Raw genomic sequence first — 24,460 nt, 5'->3', positions numbered from 1 at the left:
ATTAGGACTCTCTCAAAGAGCCATACCCAACACTAACATAAATAGGATCTATATGTATCATTTCTCCAGTGCAGAGAAAACCTTAGGACGATAATTTTCAGCATGCATAGTTGGAGCTCACCAATGGATCACATAGCTTAAACTTAAGGAAGACAATTCACATATGCAGGAAAACAATTATCTCCAATAAGCAAATCCATAAACCAGATGACGTTTCACAAAAGACTATACATCAACAAATCAGATAACACTAGTTGGAGTCTGCTATGTGAATCCTCCAAATTGATTCAGCCTTCTTCAATCTTTCCCTTTTCAGTCCAACTAAATAATTGTATTTTAAGACCAACTAGAGATTTTCTAAATTATAATAACAAATGTTAAGGCTGAAAAACACACTGATTGCACAAATGACGAATTGCTAAATAAGCATAACATGAATTGCAAGGGTAGTGGCGTTAATGTAAACTGTTTCCATTGAAAGAGTAATAGATTAATAGTCAAAACAAGGTTGCATACCAACTCAAGTATCCACTACAAATACCAAAACATTAAACAAAGCTTCAACAAACTCAAAGATTGCCTGTCATAATGAATAGCTCATTACTATAACAATTCATTTACTTTTCAGCAGATTCAACAGTCTTCGGGTTGTGCTTCCTAGCATACCTCTGGTTCCTCAAAAACTTGGGATCCATCTGCATTTAACCACAAAAATAAAAAAATCACCAAACTAAGGTATAACAACAGATCAACTTTTTCTTTGTTACTTTGTTTCATAAGCAAATTCGTAGTCTTATATCAGCGGATATAGAATATCGCTACACCTACTATTACTCTGTGGCAGTGATAGCACTTAGTATAACCAAGTATTTTGCTTCAAAACTGCTCATATTTAATAATATGGTTTACATTTGCCCAATCTAATAACCTTTACATCTACATATCCAAATAGTTTGAAGTCTAAACGAGAATCAACTAAGAAAGAGAACAGATGTTTTTTTATTCATAAGAAAATTCATGAATCTATATCAGCAGATACAAATATTTTGACACCTACTATTACTTGTGCAGTGGCTTGTGCAGTGGTAGATCTTAGAATGACTGCATATTTTTGTTTTTTTATTAAAAAAAAAGGAGAAAAGATGTGTGGGGGTATCATAAGAAAATCCGTCAGAGTTTATATCATCAGATACACACCTAATACTACATGTAGCAGTGGTAGAACTTAGCATGACTACATATTTTGTTTTAAAACTGTTCATAATATATTAAAGGTCGACATTCACCGGATTAACAACCATACATCCACATATAAACTAAGGAGAAAAGATGAGATTCTTAATCATAAGCAAATCCGGGATTTCAAATATCTTTGCAACTACTATTGCTGTGTGGCAGTAATAGAACTAAGTATAACTACATCCTTTGATTAAGAAACTGTTCATATTATATAAATGGTCTACATTCGCCTGATTTCGTAACCTTACATCTGCATTTTAGCTCAAGATAGAAAAATCACCAAACTTCAGTATAACAACAAACACACTTTTTCTTTCATCACTTCTATCATAAGCAAAATAGCAAATCCATGGATATCTATATACCTACTATTAACATGTAAGGATATCTTTACACCTACTATTACTTTGAGGCAGTGGTAGAAACTGTCCACAGACATTTTGATTTTAAAACTGCTCATATTGTATATAGAGTCCCGTTCGCCCGATTAAGTTACCTTACATCTGCATTATACCACAAGATATAAAACTCACCAAACTTTAGTATTTTTTTATCTGCATTAATAGGTTTGAGATCACCAAACTTCAGTATAACAACAAAGGCACTTTTTCTTTCATCACTTCTATGTTCTATCATAAGCAAATCCATGGACATCTTTACACCTACTATTACTATTACATCATGGCAGTGTTAGAACTTAGAATAACAAACATATTTTGTTTCAGAAACTGTTCACACATACACACATTCATCAAATTGAATAACCTTAACATAACATATCCAAATAATTCTACTATCTCACGAAAATAAGCACAGAAAGGAGAAAAGTTGGGTTTTATAACAGACCCCTTTGGTGGAACTGTGACGATGCTTTCTGGGTTTCTTGATTCCATTCCTGTGTGCTTTGTAGGACTGATTATGAGCTGTGTGATTCTTCGACTTGGCCATTTCTTCTCAAAGTAACGGCAAAACACAAAAAAAAAAAAAACAATAATAAGGAAAAATCCGATGAAAAATCAGCTCAAAATTCTCAATTTTTTCGAGTGGGGTTAGGGTACCTGTTGCCGGCGATTAGGGATCTTACCAGTGAGGAAGAAAGTGAAAGAGGAGAATGAATTAGGGTTCTTATGGGTTTGAAACCCTAAAACTACGTGAAATGACGAAAATAGCCTTTGATTTGGTTTTGATGTAGTATGGGCCTAGATTGTTTTGTGTAATAGTCAATTTTTTCTCTTTGTGAAGTGTACACATAACTATTTAAAAACTAACCAAAGTATTTAAAGTTTAATCACTTCTTAATCAACTTTAGACTTGGGGAGTTTGAAGTTTAATAGGGTCGAGCAGAGCGGATCCAGGATTTCCATTAAAGGGGTTCGGAAAAAAAAATAGTGCCTAAGATTTGAATTTGAAACTTCAAGGTGAGTTTTGAATCCCTCAACTACTAAGTCAACCTCTAATTTTACATTCAAGAGGTTCAAAATCATAGACATAAAAGTTTTTTAAAATACCTTATACATACAATGTAATTTTTTGTCTAGGGGGTTCGGGTGAACCCCCTCAACTACCTCTAGGTCCGCCATTGGGGTCGAGGTTTGAAATTAGACTATGTCAAAGCCAACACATAAGATTTTGAATGTAGTTCAAATTTAATGCGTCAAGTTTTTAACTATCTAATAACCTTTTCACGAATAATTTCTTGAAATGATGTATACATTATACTTTTAAGATATCGTAGTCAATGTATGGGTAATTCAATAATATATCAACGAATTTATTAGATATATATAAAAAAAAAGTATTGTGTAAAATTGCAAAGGAGGAGCAATAATAATCATATTTGAAAATTTTAGAAACCGTCTATATTTTAAATGGTGTCATTATTATCTAAAGCTTTGAAGTGTTAAAAATTCAAACTCGTAGTCATGGATATGAAGTTTGTTCAAGTAATGTAAATTCTTATTTGGACATGTTAAGTTAAACAATTGTTTTTGATAGAAAAAAATATTTGTTTTCTTTGACATATTAAAGTGTTCTTAATGGGGATGCACATTCGTTGTTATTACTCTGGGGTCATGAAGCATAGATATTATACTCAATGGTGTCAAACTTTCGGTTATTCTACAATGTGTTGGTGTTGTTTTTTAGTAAGATACAATCTATCAACTCATTTATGGTTTATTTGATTTGTCATCATGTTTCTAAGTGATTTTCAACCAATAACGATAAATAAGTGATAAACCAATATCTTAATGGTTCTTAATGATTTAACATGTTTACAAAGCGATAAACTTCAAAACCGAACCAAATCGATTGATACACAACCATACAACAAACTATTAAGAAAATTTTAATCAAAACTCCCCCGTTCCTTTTTAATAAGTATTTATAGTATACATGACAATTAAAAAGGAACGGACGGAATAGTAACAGTAAATACATAATTTCTTTATATTCTACTTAGGTATTTTGCCGATCTGGTTATCTCTTTAATGTGTATATATATATATATATATATATATATATATATATCACCTTCATCAGCTTTTGGTTCTTCGTTTAATCTTGCCTCTTGCTGGAATTTGTTTCTTTTTTGTGCATCTTCGTTACGTTTTTGTAACTGAATTTGGGGGGTTTTGGTTCTTTTGCCTAAACCCAATGCTTTTGCCCTTGAAGCAGCCAAAATATATGAAATGCTTGTAAATTGTCCTCTTAGTCCATCTCAGTGTCAGGATTGAGAGTCCCTTCGTATTCCAGCTGCAATAAAAAAATAAAGTTGGTAAAATGTAGGTGATAAAAATACTCAAATATTGTATCCGATTGTATCTCACAAAATAGGGAAACGGCTCAAATATACTATCGAACTTTGGGAAAAGGCTTATTTATGTTCGATGATATATTTGAGTTCTTTCCCCTCACAATTACCGTTGCTTTATCATGTTCCAACTTCATCCTCCTATATTGTTCTTGTGCTTGTTTTGAACGAAACATGGCCTGAACTCGCACAACAGATCTTTCAATGCGCTCTTCAGCTTGTTTCCTACTGGCTTGGAAGAAATCCTCCTCCACATCATCTGGTTTAACTACTTGACTAGACTGGAGTTTAAGCCCGCGGAGACCTTTCCTCTTCAAACGCCACCGAAATAATGCCTTTTCAAGCACTCCTACTGACCAAGTTATCTTCCTGTACTGCCTTCGGACTTGGAAACCCCGGAACACAGCCTGCATTAAACCAGAAGCAAGTTCCACTAATTAAGGCTGTTGTCTACAGTAGTACACACATAATAACAGAGTTGTTTTTCCAAGAATCTTGAAATCCAGGAGCATCAAAAATCATATTCACAACGAGGAACCTTTTCAGGTTATCTGCTAGTATTCCATTATTTTCAGGAAAACAAAGGTTATAGTCCACGCTTCCAATTGCAGAACATGATGGCCCGCCTCAGTTTGGTGGGCAAAGTTGAAACACACTAATAAATTTAACTGATTATTTGAAATCAGTTTAAACTTCATGCCCTTTGATGCATGAGATGGATCATGTTATCCAGTTAGTTTTATGGGAAAGCCATAGAATATAGGGGGACTTACTTGAATTTTGATGGCCTGACGGCGCATGTGAAGAAACTCTCTCCTCATCTTCCAAGTTCGAAACCTATACTGTATTCGTGCAGCAGCTGCCAGTTGTTTCTGCATCTCATAGTTGCGGAAAGCATGCTGAATCTTCATAGCTGCAATTATATTACGTGCTTCCATTTCTGAATTTGAAGATTCGACTGCCTTTGTCCGCTCTTTCAGTGCACGCTCCCTGAAAGCAACCTGGATACGTGCAGCTGCATCTGCAGCTGTACGATAAGCTGCTAAACTGTCTTTCAGATTTAGCTCTTCCTCTGTGAAGTTCCCGGGGTTTATTGATTCAGTAGTCGTCTGGAGTGAACCACTGATATTTCCAGCTAATGTCATATCCTTAAATTGTGCAACTAAAGCCTTCTCAGCGAGATAAGCCCCCAAACCCTCATGACCATTTTTAGATGCAAGATCGGAAGCAGTACATCCACCAAGGTTTTCTGAAGTGGGATCTGTGACCAAATTTGGTTTTGCTCCAGCAGATAAAAGAGTTGCAACCATTTTTTCCCTGACAGTCCAAATGCTCAAAACTATTAACAACCTTACACTTGAAATGACCAAAACAATCGAAAATATATGCTCCATGTTAGTACTACTTTCTTTATCGCTGGTGCGAAGAAATGAGGTGAAAATGAGTCAGACAGGTTGGCGGACAGCAGTTCAACTTCAACACAACCAAGGGTGTAACGACTATTTTAAACAGTTAACATTTGCAAAAGAACCACAAATAGAAAAGAAAGAATTGAATGATTGATAATTGCAACATTCCAGAGCTGTAACTAAGGATACCTTCCATAATATGCAGCCCAATGGAGAGCTGTCCATCCATATTTGTCTCGGTAATCCAATGACAAACCGGACCAGGAAAACAGATATACAGCCCAAGTGTAACCTAGGATAGCACACAAATGGATAACTCCTTGACCTTGCTCGTCATGTTCTGAGATTTTACATCCTTCGACAACTCTTTCCAACAGCCATTCCTGTAATCTGGTTTTCAAAGAGAGCTCAAACAAGCAGTCTTTTGCACGTGGGACAGAGACTTTCTTGTCTTCAATCGATTTGATCAGACAGGCCCAATCATTAATGATGTGAGAACATTTTCCAGCAAATGTTTTTGCATCTTTCAGCAAATCTTGATGTATTTTACTGGATAGAATATTAAGGCTCTTAGATGTAGAGAACAGCAGATGAGCAAGCCTCATTTGATTTCTAAATTCATCCCAATCAGATTTACTCTCCGGGGGTTCTGTCCAAACTTGTACTGAAGGAGCTCGAAACTCAAAGCTCATGACTTGACTAATAGGTTTATTACCATCGAAACTTAAATATATGTTTACCAGTCCAGGGGTTTGAGGAGAAACTATGCAACGATATACCCCAGGTTGCAGAACTTCTGCAGGAAAACAAGCATCTCCACAAACACAATGCAAGCTAGAACTTTCCAGATGTGATTGTTCTCCATGAAATTGCCCAATGACAAAGATCTGTAATCATAGAGACAAAAGGTATAGTTGCTAGATCATAGCTCAAAATACATGTTTATCTTGACCTTCTTGACCATGGCAAAGAACTTGGGCAAACTATAAGAATAATATCTAAAAGTTTAAAGAGGTTAAAAAAAAATCACTTTGATAATTGAACATATCACATTCACAGAACAAGTCAATGGCCACAGTATGCTTACCTTTTTCTCCATTTTTTCCTGAAAAAGCTAACTGGTCCTAATTCTCAACCTAAAATGTTATGTCAGGTCAGGTCTAACAAAGCACTTATTTTCTTCTAAAGCAAAATGATATTGAACACATTTTTCTTGGTTCTTTAAAAATGGAAAAAGTAACACAAATACATGAAGAGTAATTAAGCTTCCTTTTTTTCTGATATTATCACTTGTGTTTTATAGAGTTTACTTAAAGCCAATATCATGACAGACAACATTTTTCTTCTTGCAAGGAGAACCATTGTATCAGCATAGCATGTGTGTGAAGAAAGGACCTTTGTTTCTTCAGTTGAAGAAGCCCACGCAGGTGATATTTCTGTTATGTTGAATGTCTGCTCCCTTGCATATGATTGACCTGTTGACACTGAAGATTCGGGAGTTGGATCGTCTGTGGATTCTGGAGAATCAGTAATAAGGTAGTTCATCCACCTTCCAAAGCTATCCTGAGTTTGAAGTCTATCCTGGTTCAGACTATCAAAGGAATCGCCTGTGCTTACTGTCATTACTCCAGACTCACTCTTCTCAAAACTTGGAGTCATTTGACCATCCACTGTCTGGAAGGTGATCTCATTTGAATTGTTGACTGTAGAAATTCTCTCAAGAGAAGAGGAGACACCCTACAAGTACCAAATATTAGTAGCCAACTAAAAGAAAGGGAAAAAAAGAAGATATTACCAAGCATCTTTCAGTTCAAACGAAAGAAAGATAAAACCAGAAGGAACAATTGCTAAGGATGGATTTAAAGCAGGAGTAAAACTTTGATCCTTAAATGATAACATAGATAGCATACACAACATGATCAGATCACATATACATGGTGTGTGAATGCATGAAATTAAATAACAAATGAACACTGCAAGGAATAAGTGGAAGATAATCTTATTCAAGTGTGCAAAATTGAAATTAAGAACACCATAACCTCAAAAAAAGTTGTGTTCAAGGGAGTAAGCAAATTACAGTACATCGTACATGTGAGTTGCTAAGTCTAGGAAGACATTGTTTTACTACTCTTGATTAGGTGTATCTCATTCCAAGTCACCACACTCCTACACCAAGATGATTACTCTAGCTTCTTATAGTATATAGTTGATTTTTTTTAATTTATTTTTCTCATGACAAGGGAAACCCACAGCCACTACCCTTTGGGTGCGCACAAGGTAAAACTCCCGCTCCTATGCAATAGCTCGCAAACCACATAGTATATAGTTGATTTTAAACTTCAATAAAACAGGATTTCTATTGGGTTTTTCCTTTTTGGTAATAACAATAAGATGGAAGTATTTCTCCTGCATGTTGGTGCAAAGCAAGATACTAAGAATTTCAATCTAAGTATCAAAATCAACTTGTCATTTTATTTGATCATAAATACATACAAGTAGTTCTACATAACTCTCTACTTCTGATTTCAAGGTATACACTAAGTTATTTAATCTCAGATGAAGAGAGTTTATTTTAGAAAATGAAGTAGAACATCTTTTGTAGAGCTTGCTCTCTGATGAACCATATTTCCTTAAAATGGCTCAAGGAGAAAGGTTCCTCCCTAAGATACTTTTACAACCACCAATGGAGAACTACAATTTTTTTCCAAATCAAAGAACACTACTTGTCTTTTCATTGATAGCATAAGATATGTGTAGATATAAATAGATCATAACAGCAACATAGAGAAGATAAAAATGATGAGAGAAAAATGTGAATTGGAGGACAGTTACACCAGTGAAGCAAGCTGCATATATCTACTCACATTGAGGCTGTAACCATTTAATTCACATAGATTCTGTTGCTCATACGACGTGTGCTGTACATAAGCAATTTTACTTCCTGCTGCAAAATAATGTAAAAACTTAATAAATAACTATTTTTATGAATGTAAATAATAAATAATGTCTATAAGGTACATCATATCATCAAGCATATACCTTGCTGGGTAGCAACTATCTTGTTGGGATCACCAGGTGCCAACAGATCATCCCATTCAAGTGTGTTAATCTCGAGTAGTCTCTGTTCATGATTTTGGACGGTCATATCCCTGTTAGGTTCTGTCAATCAGTAGAAGACAGGACTTTAATCTAGCCAATTTTGAATGAGCAAAAAAGATTTTGAACATATTCTGAGATTGCAATTAGGTCCAAGCTCTAGTAGCATAAACAGAATAGGACTACCATATTTTTGCACATACGTGAAACATCCTAAAAAAATTTAACTCAATTTTCATCAAGAGAATCTTTTCTATGCTTTTGTTTACAGCTATGGCTTTGACTGAAGATTAATCACCCACTTTTAACATCAATAGGAGGCTCAGTTCAAGCTATGGACACTTTCATTAATATAAAATGCAAAAAGATATCATTTCTACAAAGCTAATTTGATAGTACCTAAATGTGCATGTCGGCTAGCGGAATATTGCTGATCAACAGCTGAATCAAGTTCTCCTGATAAAACCCAAAAAGCAGACAGATCAGCAGGATCGGACAATGCCGAACCAGAACTAACTGGGGCAGCTGGAGAACCCTGTGCAACTGTACTGTTGGAGGAAACCTGTGATTGTACAGTGAACATAGCCAATAACTGTTTGTATTAACACACTGTTGGAGGAAACCTGTGATTGTACAGTGAACATAGGAAACAAACCTCTTGAGTTTCACGATAATGGACAAGGACTACATGTTCGAGAGTCCTGTGAAGCAGAGAAATTGACAAAATCATACTTCCATGGACACATCCTTTTTTGTGTAACTCCTATAGAAGCCATTAAGTTTTAACCAAAGAATAACAAGAAAGTGGGAAAATTTTTTGGGGACCTATGAACTAGAATTATTCATACTTGTCAAGTAGCCAGTAGCATCTTCGAACAAAGGTTGTGTTATCTTCTCCATGTGCATAGTATACGTGTATTCGTTCATCATTACCAACCTGCACTAAGAAACAGATTGAAATTCATCTTTCTGGAAGGATTCCAAACTATCCCTCAATCAAGAAAACTTCATATAGCATTTAGAAGAGTGCACATCCTGTTTAAGTGGAGAAGAGAACAGAAAAAAGCAAGGCAGAAGTAGAAATTTAAAAAACAAAAGTCCACCTCCCTTTTCCAGCTGAGAAACTTATTTCCTGAGCATCAACAAAGATTCACAACTTTTATGCACCAAAGTAGAATGACAACAGAAGCAATAACAGCAAAAAGAGTACTAAAAATAATAATAGAAAAAACAAGAACAACCAGTCTTCCAAAGATCATTCGTCCAAAGATTCTGTACAAAATGAAAAATCCAGGAAATGAAGTACCAAATGCACAACATCTCGTATAAGTATTGGGGTGCAGTGCAGGAAGCTTACCAGTTACATACCCGAGCCTATCACTTCAAGTCAAATATAACACGGAAGTGATTTAGCAGGAGATACAGTGGAAGTTCAAAATATGACTATCTAATTGGAGAACCCAGCGAAGACAAAAAACACTAGGTGATATATTTCCATCTGTGTAAGTCTTGATAGGCAGAGTAGGTGTTCGAAATAAGACTATCTAGACTAATTTACAGATAGAAACAAGGAATGGATGGCTTTTGAAATGACTATATGATAAGCAAATAGAACTTCTAGGAACTCTCCTTTAGCCAATATATGGCAGATCTATATATGCTATCAGAATTCAGTCATTATACGTCTAGCCTAGTCTATACAATCATTTTAGATGTTGAGGTGAAAAGAAAATTTGTCTTTTATGCTATATGCCTCCTAGAATGTCCAACCTAATCACAAAATTCTAGTTGGTCCATGCATAGTTTCCATATATTCCATAAAGAAAGCATCCTATATCGGTGCATCTTGTCTAACCACATTGAATTATGCACTAAAGAAGATAAGAATTGACAGGCCACCAAAAAAAATAAGCATCTCCATTAGAAAAACACAAAGCTAGTAAACAAACAATCACGCAAGAACACCATATTAAAGGCAGTTAAACCTCACTTTTAAGTGTTCATGAGCTTCTTTGACAGTTTTCCCATCCTTCTTTTTCTTCCAATTATGTCCATCTCTCCGGAAATTTCTGAGCATCTTACGATCAAACAACACAATTGTGCCACCTACGCATTGGAAATCAAAGAATATTAGATGAAATCCATGATACCTTCCGTGTCCTAAAAACATTTTTTCTTTCCCATGAAGAATTCATGTTCGGTTTCCTTTAACAATATATGGATTTCCGGAAAACAATCAAATCATTGCAATATCAAAACCATTAGAATCTCTTCATGCTCAGAATAAGGTTACTTTTAGGCAAGTTTACAGGCTTGACATTGATGTTGAAATACTTGTGGTTGCAAAGTATTGCATGAATCTCATTTGGTCGGAGCCACCTCATCTTCGATTCCTCCATTATGTTGGGAATATCCAAATCTGTGCAAGAACCAGAGAATAACAACTGTAGTCAGCTAAGTAGATCCAAAATATTAAGTCAAAGAAAATTCGTAATTACAAGCAACAAAGCAAAGAAAATCGAGGCCAGTGCTGATCTCAACATAGCATTTTTTGTTGCAGTACATTATAAGGTCACGTATCCATTATATGCAGTCGGGCTCTTCATTGCTCCAAATTGATTGGACCACTCGTTGAATGTCGAGCTTTCCTCTCTTTTGCGGTATACCAAAAAACAACTAGTACCAATTTAATCCCATTTTATCTTCGAACTGAACATAATCTCTTCTTTTACCATTATCAAGGATGGACTTCGATGGCATCAAACAAAGAAGATCAAATACCAAAGCAAAATATAACCGTCTAGCCCATCCCTTTTCTATCTGTGCTGCTAGACAGCTAGAGTTGAGATACGTCACCGGTTACAAGGTTGTTTGAACTTTATATCAAACACAGCATCCTTAATAAAGCACTCTCTTCCTATCAACTTGTTCCTAGGCATTAAGGTTACATGTTCTTTTGTGGGAAGTCGTTTTTGTATCTAATCAGCAGTTACGCCCCATAGTCAAGTAACTCAAGCAGCAGTACCTAATCATCGACCTCGTTACCTTCCTATCTAAGTTAAAGTAAGCATTTTCTTCAAAAGGATTGAATTTGCAATACAGAAGGAAAAGGAGATAGCAAAATAGCAATGTACAAAACAAGTGTAGCAATAAATATCAATACACATTGAAGAAAAAGAAACTATGCCACACCTAAATTATACTATTAGAAGAAGTACGTTCCTATCTAAGTTAAAATAAGCATTTTCCTCAAAAGGATTATATTTGCAATACAGAAAGAAAAAGATATAACAAAACAAGTGTAGCAACAGATATTAATACACATTGGAGAAAAAAAGAGTACCTAAATCATACTACTAGAAGTACAACAAATTACTACCTACAAACATTCTATCCTAATCATCAACCTCGCAGTGTACTAAACAAGTGTACCAATAGATATCAATACACATTCGAGGAAAAGAAACTACGTGATACCTAAACCATACTGCTAGAAGTGCAACAACATCAACTACCTACAAACATTCCGTCCTAATCATCGACCTTGCAATGTTCAAAACAATTGTAGCAATAAATATCAATATACATTGAAGAAAAAAAAAAACTACGCAATACCTTAACCATGCTACTAGAAGTGCTACAACATTCAACTACCTACAATCATTCTATCCTAATCCTCAACCTCAATAACTTCCTATCTAAGTTATAAGCATTTTTCTCGAAAAGGATTTAGATTTGCAATAAACAGGAGGGCATATATTTTTCGCTACGGAGATAAGATAGTACCTTGCATAGTGCGGAACCCATGAATTTCCCAACCTAACAGTCGTCCTGATACGCTACTTTCCATTGCAAAAACAGAACTCATAATCGAAGCAAAACTGCGTAATTGATCAATCAAAATCAATCCACCAAACTATGTATAAATTGAAAAGCGGATTGTGAGCGTTACGAAACTTGCTCAATGAACGAACAATCAACGTCTAATTATACATTGATTGAGCTTAAGATCTTCCATTAATGTGCACATCACTGGCGTTTTTTTGCCGGTCAAATTTGTAAGCCAATAGAAATAACCATACGTTACCTTTTCATTGGTCGATCGAGTCGGGTCGCATCGGTCTATTGACTCTTGTGTGGGTTGGATCGGGCCAATTGGAATTCTAACCCATATTTTTGTTGATGGCTGATGTGGATTTAGCGTATGCGTGTTGGTTTAGGTATCTATATTTTCTTTTTGTAGATATAATAACATGAATATGTCCTTTAATTTGGTTTCAACTGGTATTCATGTTATTTGATTTTGGATATGCACGAGTAGACACTTGATATGAAATTGAACAAGTAAATACGTATGTGTTATACGTGGCATTATACAAATCAATTGACACGTAAGATGAGTGCATCTCATATAAATTGTCATTGAGAACAGGTGTGTGTACTACTTGTTCACGTGCACGTGCAAAACTAGAGGACATAACTATAAGTTGAGGCTAGATCTATCGATATGGCTTATGCCTAGCCTAACTCATGATTCGGGACGGGACCTCGAGTATATCCCCCGCTATCCTGGACCGACAACTTCTCAGCTCCGGACAAAACTCAACTTTGTCGTCTTGTTCCTGGCCCAGCCCCTCCAATCTTGGCTCACAGATTCCGATCTTATCCCACTTACTAGTCTTAATCTCGTATTCTATTATTATTTTTTTGTGACTTATTATTTAAATTGTAGATGTGTGACAATATATAACGATGAAAACGATGGTGTATGTTATGTACATGAACATTTATTACTTAATATACTATTTTCACATTTAAAATTACTTAATCATTCTAAGTTTATTGTGATTTGATGTAATGTAGAATACAAATTCTTATTTGTTCGTTTGTGAATTTACGCATAGTTAAATGGGATAAAGATAAAGTAAACACTTGCCAAGTGGTGTCACTTGGACCACTTGTGATATACTCCCCTCTGTTCCTAATTACTTATCCACTTTTAAATTGATACATATATTAAGAAAATAATTAATGACATAGTGAGTTTACCATTTTACCCATATTAATTATGAAGTGGATGAAAAGTTCTACATTTTTCAAAATAATTAGTCATTTAATTGAGGGTATAATAGGTAAAAAGGATTTGTCCTTTTTTGATTTGTCAAAATGGACAAGTAATTAGGGACAACTATAAAAGGAAAAGTGGACAAGTAATTAGGGACATAGAGAGTATTAGACAATTATGTTTCCCAATTACTCCATTAAAATGGTGTGTTTGTTCATAATCTCTGCCTAATTAAATTCATGAAATTCATAATCTCTCATTTTCATCCATCATTATCTAATTAATAGTAGTAGTTAATAAGAATTAAATTCTGTTTCTGTTTTCATTTCTATCCCACATGAATGCTAGAATGTATCGCGATTATACATTGATTGGCATGATCTTATATTTACAGGCAAAGTTAGGAATTTCGTTAGATATTTAAAAATTATTAATATAATGTGTGTTTATATAGCTTGATCACTATTCATATTATGAACGTATAATAATAATAACTGATATATAACTATAACCTCTACAATAATCCCAATTCACATCCCTAATTCTATAGTAATATAACTTAATTATGATGTATATATATACTTAGACATCGGAGCCCGTGCTAACACAGGCCCAAAATGTATCATTTTTTGTTTCAATTTATGTGACAAAAATAAAATTAAAGAGTTAATCAAACTTTAATAATAATTTAAAATAGTTTAAATTTTTAATTATTGTTAACTATGGTAAAAAATTTTTTTATGTCTTTTAACATTCTAAATTGTTAATTATTGTTGTATAATTTGTAATATCTTTTACGCAATTTTGAAATAATAAAGGTTATTTCTTCTTTCTCAATTTATGTGGTACTAATAAAATTTCGAGATTCAATCAATTTTTTTTGTCTTTAAAATATTATATTGTTAATTACTTTAAATTATTGTACTTTCTAAGTAATTTTCAAATAATATATGTTATTTCATTTGTCCAATTTATGTGTCACCGGTAAAATTTGAAGAGTTAATCAGACATTTTACATATTTTTATGTCTTTTGAATATTTAAGTAGATAATTATTGTGATTTATAATATTTTATACAATTATTTTTAAAAAAATAAACAACAAACAAAACGAATTCATCATAGGAAAATTATCAAATCATCCTTGAATACATCAATAATGGGTCCCACTTTTTGTTAAAAAAAATATGCATATTGGGAGGATATTTTTGTCCAAAGTGGAAATAGAATAAGTATAAAGCATTAAAGTCTATTAAAATTTTAAATTGTTAATTCTTATTGTATGATTTGTAATACTTTTACGCCATTTTCAAATAATAGAGGTCATTTCTTCTTTCTCAATTTATGTAGTACTAAAATTTTTTTGAGATTCAATCAATTTTTTTTGTCTTTGAAATATTTATAGCTGTTAATTACTGTAATTTATAGTACTTTCTAAGAAATTTTCAAATAATATATATTATTTCATTTGTCCCAATTTATGTGTCACCGATAAAATTTGAAGAGTCAATCAGATTTTTAATATATTTTTATATCTTTTAAATATTTAAGTAATTAATTATCGTGATTCATAATATTTTATACAATTATTTAGTATAGTAAAATAAATTTAAAAGAAACAAACAAAACGAATACATCATAGGAAATTACCAAAGCATCCTTCAATACATCAATAATGGGTCCGACTTTTTGTTTTTAAGAAATTGCACATTCGAAGGATATTTTTGTCCAAAGTGGAAATATTGTGTAAAAAATGTGTATTTATTGTGATTTTGAATGTTTTGTGGGGTAATAGGACGCACGCAAAGTTAAGGTATATTTTTGAAAATCTGGGACAACTTCAAGTATCACTTAATGTTTTTTTCTCAAAATCTAATTTACTTTCGTAAACTACGTGTCAGATCAAAATCAGATTAACAAATTCAAAAGGAATGAGTAATAAATAGCTCATACAATGACATATTTATTATTTAAAAGAAGTACTCCTTTTGGTTGAAAGCTAACAAGATAGTTACAATGTAACTAAATACTATAAAAATCTTTGCATTGTGGCTTATTATATATATATACCTCATTTGATTACTTTATCGTAATAAATTGCTTCGTTCGAAAAAAATCCTTTTTTTATATTGTAAAACAAGTTATCAATACACGCTATTTAAGGACATAAAATCAATAATATTAAAAGATGTGTATCTTTTATATATATTTTATTGCTTACTTAATATATTCTCACTTAACCAGAGGGGTTGCTTAGATATTAGTCATTCATCATTTTCAATTCAAAGATGGTAAGTTTAAGTCCAAAAAAGAAAACCAAAAAAAAAAAACCTTTAAAGAAGGGATACAATATATTCTCATATTGATATGATTTAATATATATAATATTAAAAAGAAATTTCTTAAACATTAGTTTCAGGTAAATAAAAAAAACTAACATTTCTGTTAGAAATGAATAGATTACCAAAAAAAAAAGAAGATATATTGTGAGATAGAAGAGAATCTTCTATTTTCTTAACATAACTTTTGAGTTTAAATTACTAATTTTCCTTTTTAGTAAAATATTTTTTGCTTGATGAGTTTTGCATGTCATTCTAATCTGAATTAATTGTATCAATAAAATAGAAGAGATTCTTCTATATTTAATTATAAGTTTTGAATTTGAATTATTAATTTTCCTTTTTAGTAAAATATTTTTCACTTGATGAGTTTTCATGCCGTTTCAATATAAATTAATCAAATCAATCAGATAAAGGAGAATATTCTATATATAATTATAAGTTTTGAATTTTAATTATTAATTACTCTTTTTAATAAAATGTTTTTAGTTGATGAGTTTTTATGTGTCCCAATCTAAATTGATTGGATCAATGAAAAAAAGAATAATCTTTCCATTCTTAATTATAAGTTGTAAATTGAAATTATTATTTTATTTTTTTGTCTCAATTTATATGACTTCTTTTTTAAATCTATCCTAAAAATACTATATTTCTATATTTAGTAATAATTTAACTTTAAAAATATCAATTTCACTGCAAATAAAATGATTCTTATCTGACACATTTTAAACAATAAATTTTTAAAATATTTCTTTTATATGAAGTGAATTTAAATGAATAGAGTAATTTTCTTTCTTTTTATTGGGATAAGTAATAAGTATTTCTAGACTACGATCAAAATTTCAGAAATACATCTTAACTAAACTAAAATCATATTATTCATGAACCAATTTTTTTATAATTTTATACATCTTTTTTACTTACGTGACATTCGAATATCTCTCACGTGCCTCAACTACATGAATCACATATAAGCCAAAATGTACATAAATTTACAAAATAAATAAATTCAGAGTAATAGAATCATAATTTAGTTACGGTATATCTATGAGATATGATATCGCAATTATATTTATTTATATTTAAGATAAAAGGATAAGGAGGACAAACCTTCTATAATTAGAAGATATACTCTTATATAAATAGTTTTATTTTCCCTGGATTTGTGTAGAGACTCTGTTTTTTTTAGAGAGAGAAAGTGGGAGAGAGTGTGTATTTTTAGAGAGAGAGAAATGGCTCCGGAGAGAGATATTGATGATCTTCCCAGGAACAAGGCGAACTACACGGCGTTAACTCCGTTATGGTTTTTAGAGAGGGCGGCTACTGTGTTTCCTAATCGGAAATCGTTAATTCACGGCTCCGTTGAGTACACGTGGCACCAGACTTACCGGCGTTGCCGTCAATTAGCCTCTGCTTTAACTAAAAACTCCGTCACCTTTGGAAGCACAGTAAGTTTTCAGTTACTTTTTCTATTTTTTTACGTTCATCAAGTGTTTATATCGAATTAATATATACATGTACGTTCATGTATTTGTACATACACTTTTTTTTCGCATAATCATTACTCCTATCTCATAATCATGATTAATTAGTTTGGTTTGGTATAAACACATCGTGACTAACTTGATGATCATCAATAATTACTTACTTATCTAAAATATGAAAAAGCATTAAAAAAAATTATACTAAATCGATTTATTGTATTTTTTGTTAATTTTTTTTGTTGTGGGTGTGTTTTGGTCTTATTATAGTTTCGATTAGCGCAACAATAAGGTATGTGATGGAATGATAATTAAGTTTGATCAGTTCTCAGATTCGAGCTTTTTAGGTATAAAGTCGCTTTTGTTAGAGTCATTTTATCTTCGATGTGTGTGAATTAAATTTAGTCGAACTTAATATAGATATCAAACATTGAACATAGAGCATGAAGCCAAAAAAATAAATAGTTCCATATGACCTTAACAAAATGAACAAGAAATTAAAATTTTACATTTTAAGATTTTGGATCTAGAGGATATTATTATTATTTATTTATTATTAAATGTGTACACCGCCTTTTATTATTTGCTCTGACGTCTATTGCAATTTGTCTCAATATATTAAATGAACAAAAAAAAATGCAGAAACTTCCAATTAGTTTGTTATGGACATCAATATTTCTTGTTCATTTAATGAAATGTATTGTTGTTGTATTCCCATGGATGATCTAGTAAGTTCTTTTGTTGTACTTGATACGAGGGCTCTCAGAAACAACATTTCTATGTTCACGAGGTAGAGGCAACATCTATGTACATTCTATTCCCATATTCCACTAATAATTTGCATCCAAAAAATTAGAATAATAAATCTAAAATAAATACATATAGGCCTCTAATTAAAATTTAACTTTAAGAGTCCTTGAGCCGCCCCTGTATATGTTGTTGCTCTACTAACTTGCTTCGTTGACAGGTTGCAGTTATTGCCCCAAATGTCCCGGCTATGTATGAAGCTCATTTCGGAATTCCAATGTCTGGAGCTGTTATAAATGCTGTGAATGTCCGTCTAAATGCGCAAACAATTGCTTTTCTATTGGGACATTGTGCGGCTTCTATTGTTATGGTGGATCAAGAGTATTTTCCGTTGGCTGAGGAAGCGTTGAAAGTATGGGAAAATAACAGTAAAGGAAACTTTAATGCTCCGCTTTTGATTGTAATTGCTGATAAAAACTGTGATCCAATGCCGGTTCAGTATGCTCTTGAGAAAGGGGCAATTGAATATGAGAAATTCGTAGAAAGTGGTGATCCAGACTTTACGTGGAAGGCACCAGAGGATGAATGGCAAACCATTGCTTTGGGATATACTTCCGGCACAACAGCTAGTCCTAAAGGAGTGGTGTTGCACCATCGTGGCGCTTATATTATGGCTATGAGTAATGCGGTGGTTTGGAGTATGCCAGAGGGAGCTGTGTATCTGTGGACTCTACCGTTGTTTCATTGTAATGGTTGGTGTTTTGTTTGGACACTTGCTACGATTTGTGGGACTAACATATGTCTTAGACAGGTAATTCCTTGTTTCTTTTTCTTCCCGATTGTAATTAGAGTAACATAAACGAAGGTAAGTGTAATTGTTTTATCTTTCACCATATCGCGTAAATCTGACATTTAGAGAAAATGTAAACCATGTAGAATAGACAGGGTACTATTATGAAATCTGACTTTGATTGTATTGCTTTTCATTTTGCTTAGTACATTTGAAGTTTTAATTTCGATTATCTTGCATGTAGGTAACCGCTAAGGCTGTTTATTCAGCCATAGCGCATCTTGGTGTGACTCATTTTTCTGCTGCACCGGTGGTACTCAACACCATAGTTAACGCCCCAAAAGAGGAGACTATCCTTCCTCTGCCTCGTCTTGTGCACGTAAGCACAGCTGGTGCTTCTCCTCCTCCATCTGTACTTGCTGCAATGTCACAACGTGGTTTCCGTGTCTTACACACTTATGGCCTTTCTGAAACCTATGGTCCATCCACTCTATGCACGTGGAAGCCTGAGTGGGATTTACTTCCTCTAGACGTCCAAGCACGTCTACAAGCACGCCAAGGTGTCAGATACGTTGGTCTAGAGCATTTAGACGTTGTCAGTACAAACAACATGAAACCTGTTCCAGCAGATGGAAAAACAATAGGGGAGATTGTCTTCAGAGGTAATATTGTAATGAAAGGTTACTTGAAGAATCCGAAAGCTAACGAGGAAGCTTTTGCTGGAGGCTGGTATCATTCGGGTGATCTTGCTGTTAAACATCCAGACGGATACATAGAAATCAAAGACAGATCAAAGGACATCATCATTTCTGGAGGTGAAAACATAAGTAGTGTAGAAGTTGAGAATAACCTTTACTTACATCCTGCAATACTCGAGGTCTCTGTAGTTGCAAGGCCCGACGAGCAATGGGGTGAGTCACCATGTGCATTCGTGACGTTGAAGCCTGATTTGAAGGAGACAGATCAACGGAAGTTGGCTGACGATATCATCAACTTCAGTCGATCGAAAATGCCTAAGTTTTGGGTTCCAAAATCAGTTGTGTTTGGACCATTGCCAAAGACTGCTACTGGGAAAATACAAAAGCATGTGTTGAGGACAAAGGCAAAGGAAATGGGACCAATGAAGAAGAGTAGATTATAATTATAATCTAAGTTGCGCGGACGATGCCGCACCGTGTTGGATATTTCAAGAATACACTACTTTGGCGAATCCGACCCGCACCCCTTGACATATTTGAAGAGTCCGAAGCAACATAGATTATAATGGTCCATAAATAATGTTGAAGTATATGTGTTTTCTCATTATTAGTACAATTATATACTTCACTTAATCAAGAAAATAATACAATTCAACATGTCTTTATGTATCTTTGATCATTGATGTACATAAATAAGACTGTAGAATTATCTGTTCTTGAATCGTTAAATCGATCGTTCTTGTCTTGTAAGACCTATAAATCCTTAGAATTAGTATTACGACTTAGTTAAAGATAGGACACACGAAAGGAAAAAATTGATATCTACTAGTCAGATAATGACATGAGTTGTACTTAAAGGAAGGAATGATGATTGATATAGTTGATTCCGACTTGTCTAATGATTCATATAGTCGATTTCAACTTGTCTGAAATTGAGTTTTGTTATTGTTGTTTGTTGTATTAGTTGAAATGTTCATGAATTTCTTATGTAGATGAAAAAACTTTATTATGTCTAACTTTGTTACTATCATCTAAACATGAATCATTAGAGACTCAACTGCCTTAACAAATAGTGTAATTACTATTAAAAAAAGGGAACTTTCGCCCACTATAATAAACTTAATTATGCTTCATAGCTATAGTTTGCATATTTACGGGTTGTAGTTACAGTTTAAGTTGTCTCATTTGTATAATTCACGGATTTGTATATTTCACAGGTTTGTATAATTCGCGGGTACATTTGTATAATTAAGTTATTTTTGTATAAATTCGAAATAACGAATTTCGAATTTATACAGTTACAAACATCAGAAGTGTAAACAATTATACAAATTCCTAATTATAGCCGCGTAATTATAGCTAAAAGTAGGTCGTGAATTGTAATTAAGGCAAACGATTGCTATGTTAACTAATTAACTAGTATATGTTTATTTATACGCGTATTTTTCCCTTAAAAATATTAGGAGGATGAAACCATACTAATTAGTAGTAATTACCATATATATATAAGACATTAGTTATATATTTAGAGATGGAATCACAAAAATTCAAAAATAACTACAATTTATACTGATATCCAAACACAATTTCAATTTTCAAATACCATTTTCACAATTATTATATTTAAAGATCACTTAGTAAAAATAAACGGTGAATCTTGTGGCAGGTCGTCTAAATAAAAAGTTGAATTATCAAGTTGATTGAACAACCTTCAAGCAAATACTACTCCAATAACAATTTTTTGTATGAAAATTAAATTACATAACCTAATAATGACTCAAATATCCTAATGATGTTTTCAAGTTTTATTTGTTCAATTGTTGGACTTTGATCATGGCGGATTTAAGGACCCAATCACCCAATAGTGTTCAGTGTTCACCATAATCCCTTTAAACAAAAAATATATTATTTATAAGTTTTTTTTTTTTATATATTTATAATTTTTATATATATTATAGATTATGAATTTCCTAAACACAAATTAAAAGTAATGATCTAGTTAGGATAATCCTATTGCTATGTATCCTTCATGTGGATTTCTAACAAATGAAGTTGAGGCAATTAGGATAAAGCTTATCAGGAAATTATGTGGTTAATGAATTAGATACTTGTACTAATTCAACCCACTCAACCCCTTAATTAGAGACACAATTTTCATATCAAATTTTGTCTCACATACCACATTCATCTCTTATCCACAAAAGTAGGAATAAGATTTGTGTATGTGTCGTTTTTTTAGATTTTACGTGAGACTATATTGATTATGTTATTTTTGTATACATATATACCACACTCATACCTCCATTTTCTTTCTCTTGATGAAATCAGTATTCAAATTTCAATCGTATTTGAGTTGATTTCTCCATGCATATTAATAGTATTCACGCTATTTTCATAATTTCTAGTGGTATGTTATTGTTGTATTGAGTTGGTTTGCTATCAGAGGCATATTCAAGACTTGAAAAATATGGTTTTCGACTTTCAATCCTCATAATTTATTTATTTCTAAATTTTATGATCTGAACATATTTGATGAGATTTTCAAGTATATATCTAACTCAATTTTATTGGGTTTTGCAGATCCAATACCATAAATGATACATTTGTCCTTATTCATTGTAAAAATTCAAATATTTTCTATCAAACTTTTAATATCTTCTGAAACTTACATATATATTATTAAAAATGAAGAAATTTCGACCATTCATCACAACGTCAATAGTCCTACCACAAAATTTGGTCTCTCTTTTCTTTACACTAGGCAAAATGGAGCCAAAAAGTGAGTTGTTTTTCCTTCTCGTACATAAGACTAACACACAACATTGCTCCTCATTGTCTATTTGTCCCTTAGCAACTTTGGGGCCTTATCATCTTTGGATTCTCATTCATGAGTGCCACACCTTTTAAATTCTTTTTAATTTCTTACAATTTATCAAATCAATAATGTGTGTTTATAAACGTTTCTGTCCCAAACAAGTTGAGATAAATTCATACCAATAATAATTATGGTTAAAACTTTGCATTAAGTTCATTACAAAATCACTTAGAATATGCATTGCATGTGTATATCAAGAATAACTTTTTTACTTAAAAAAATATAGATAAAATTTGCTTATATTTTACCCTTCTTAAATCTTACATATGAAAATATACGGAATATGTTGTTGCCTATAAGATTATGACAAATAGGGAAGTCTAACAAATCATAAAAAGTTGCATATGAAAATATATTGAATAGTTTATTTTGTTCTTTTCTAATCTGTTTATTTCAAGTACCACATAGTTGACATTTTTTGTAGACACCTTTCCTTTTCTTTCTTTTTTCCTTTTACTTTTAAGTAGATACCTTTCATTTTTTTCACTTTTCCTTTTTTTTTTTTTCTACTTTAGATAAATACCACAAAGTTATAAATTTGTATTTATGTTTACATCTAATGACGTTTTATTTATCTAATAATGCAATATCTGAAACATGAAGTGTGCGTGTTAATTTATTTAAATGCTTGATATATAAATAAGTCTTTTAATTTGATTTAAGTTAATATTTATCACCAAATTTTAAAGCACGATTATGTATTACTGTAACTAATTCAAATGGTCATTGGGATAAGACATAAGTACCCTATAGACTATGATCGAAACTTCAAAGATACACTTTAATTAAACTAAGGTTCTATTACATCGAACTCATTTTTTTTATATAAAATTGAGCACATTTTTTGCTTACGTGATATCCAAACATTTCTCACGCGCTTCAACTACATGGAGTCACGGAGTGTGCCACATAAGCCAAAAGGTGTACAAAATTACAAAAAAATGAGTTCAAGGAATAATCGGACCTTAGTTTAAAAAGGTGTGTCTCTGAGATTTCGATCATAATCTAGGTGATACTTGTGTCTTGTCCCAATGGTCATCCAAGTTGTGAAAACAATACAATAAAATTACGTCTAATCTTGTTTGCTATTCGTAAGAACAAAACTACTAGTGTGGAGTTAGTCAATGCTTCTTTCTTCGATCTTGTTTGCTATTCTTCACTCACACGATATTATTAGATTGAACTATTGTCCATCAATTGTCATAATTCCTCATCACTATTTTCCATATTTTGGATTGTCTTATTTCTAACTCGTTAAAAGATGTTTAAAAAGGTGTCAAATAAATTAAATAATATTACTTTATATTAATTTGGAGGACACCAACCTTACAAAAAGGTCCATTAAGAGTTGGCTAGAATATTCTCAATTTAAGGTGCTTGTAATAGCACTAGTACTAATAGACAAACATAACAAATTAGGTGTGTTGACTACATGTTTGCATAAATTTTGGAAACTAACTACACTTTTTAATTTGGCTTTATTTGTACCTACCCACCATAGTTTTTCTTTTTTCGATTTGAATGTGAGATCTTTCTAATTAATAAAGGGCTAGAGCTTTGTATTATCCCGCCTTATTCATCGATGGTACTGTACTACAAAATACAACTCCCTCCTCCTTTCACTTTTCTTATATTTGAGCTAATAGATTTAAGAGTGAGTTTCAATCATCCATATGAACATTCAGTATTCAATTCGATAACTAAAAGTGATATCAAATACTCCTATATCATACTTACAAAGTTTGGGGCAATATATTCCCTGCTCAATATGGTAATTCAATTTTCAGTGATTTATATCCATCCCTAACCAAAGATTGTTGTGTTGTAATAAGTATTCTTAACCACACGTCTCAAATTCAAATAACTTGAATATAAATTCTCAAAATACAAATTAAATTTATTAGACTCCA

General features: G+C 32.5%; 4 protein-coding genes across 6 annotated transcripts in view; 2 read left to right on the top strand and 2 right to left on the bottom strand.

The window, feature by feature from the left end:
* The window catches only part of LOC125828564 (GATA transcription factor 15-like), a 43,646-nt gene that overhangs the window by 16,798 nt on the left and 2,388 nt on the right, over window positions 1–24,460 (top strand). The window lies entirely within an intron of this gene.
* On the bottom strand, window positions 456–2,375 carry LOC125828567 (60S ribosomal protein L29-2). Its single transcript, XM_049507876.1, has 3 exons — window positions 2,299–2,375; window positions 2,086–2,203; window positions 456–695 (listed from the first exon to the last, which is right to left on the bottom strand). The coding sequence occupies exons 2-3, from the start codon at window positions 2,185–2,187 to the stop codon at window positions 618–620; spliced, it is 180 nt and encodes a 59-aa protein (XP_049363833.1). The 5' UTR covers window positions 2,188–2,203; window positions 2,299–2,375; the 3' UTR covers window positions 456–617.
* Window positions 3,912–12,601, bottom strand: LOC125828547 (calmodulin-binding transcription activator 6). 3 transcript variants are annotated; one of them, XM_049507848.1, is made up of 13 exons: window positions 12,343–12,601; window positions 10,850–10,975; window positions 10,547–10,662; window positions 9,405–9,493; window positions 9,212–9,257; window positions 8,956–9,118; window positions 8,500–8,619; window positions 8,325–8,404; window positions 6,856–7,197; window positions 5,650–6,347; window positions 4,825–5,368; window positions 4,162–4,458; window positions 3,912–3,993 (listed from the first exon to the last, which is right to left on the bottom strand). In XM_049507848.1, exons 1-13 carry the CDS (start codon window positions 12,422–12,424, stop codon window positions 3,949–3,951), a joined length of 2,748 nt encoding a protein of 915 aa, XP_049363805.1. In that variant the 5' UTR covers window positions 12,425–12,601; the 3' UTR covers window positions 3,912–3,948. The 3 variants fall into 3 exon arrangements, with proteins under 3 accessions (XP_049363805.1, XP_049363806.1, XP_049363807.1); XM_049507849.1 differs by having other exon boundaries at window positions 8,325–8,401; window positions 12,343–12,544; XM_049507850.1 differs by lacking the exon at window positions 12,343–12,601 and having other exon boundaries at window positions 10,866–10,975.
* On the top strand, window positions 17,103–20,330 carry LOC125828555 (acetate--CoA ligase CCL3-like). Its single transcript, XM_049507861.1, has 3 exons — window positions 17,103–17,407; window positions 18,408–18,998; window positions 19,222–20,330. Exons 1-3 carry the CDS (start codon window positions 17,192–17,194, stop codon window positions 20,116–20,118), a joined length of 1,704 nt encoding a protein of 567 aa, XP_049363818.1. The 5' UTR covers window positions 17,103–17,191; the 3' UTR covers window positions 20,119–20,330.

The sequence above is a fragment of the Solanum verrucosum genome, unplaced genomic scaffold, assembly GCF_900185275.1.
Source record: "Solanum verrucosum unplaced genomic scaffold, falcon-dt-bn FXZP01000273.1, whole genome shotgun sequence".
NCBI classification, from domain to species: Eukaryota; Viridiplantae; Streptophyta; class Magnoliopsida; order Solanales; family Solanaceae; genus Solanum; species Solanum verrucosum.
This window is presented reverse-complemented; position numbering and strand designations above follow the sequence as displayed.

Coding starts and splice junctions, on each gene's coding strand:
- LOC125828567 (XM_049507876.1), bottom strand. CDS start 2,187: ATGGCCAAGTCGAAGAATCACACAGCTCATAATCAGTCCTACAAAGCA. Junction 696..2,085: donor GTCACAGTTCCACCAAAGGG/GTCTGTTATAAA, acceptor GGTTAAATGCAG/ATGGATCCCAAGTTTTTGAG.
- LOC125828547 (XM_049507848.1), bottom strand. CDS start 12,424: ATGAGTTCTGTTTTTGCAATGGAAAGTAGCGTATCAGGACGACTGTTA. Junction 10,976..12,342: donor TGGGTTCCGCACTATGCAAG/GTACTATCTTAT, acceptor GTTCTTGCACAG/ATTTGGATATTCCCAACATA. Junction 5,369..5,649: donor TGGGCTGCATATTATGGAAG/GTATCCTTAGTT, acceptor TTGGACTGTCAG/GGAAAAAATGGTTGCAACTC.
- LOC125828555 (XM_049507861.1), top strand. CDS start 17,192: ATGGCTCCGGAGAGAGATATTGATGATCTTCCCAGGAACAAGGCGAAC. Junction 17,408..18,407: donor CCGTCACCTTTGGAAGCACA/GTAAGTTTTCAG, acceptor CTTCGTTGACAG/GTTGCAGTTATTGCCCCAAA. Junction 18,999..19,221: donor CTAACATATGTCTTAGACAG/GTAATTCCTTGT, acceptor TCTTGCATGTAG/GTAACCGCTAAGGCTGTTTA.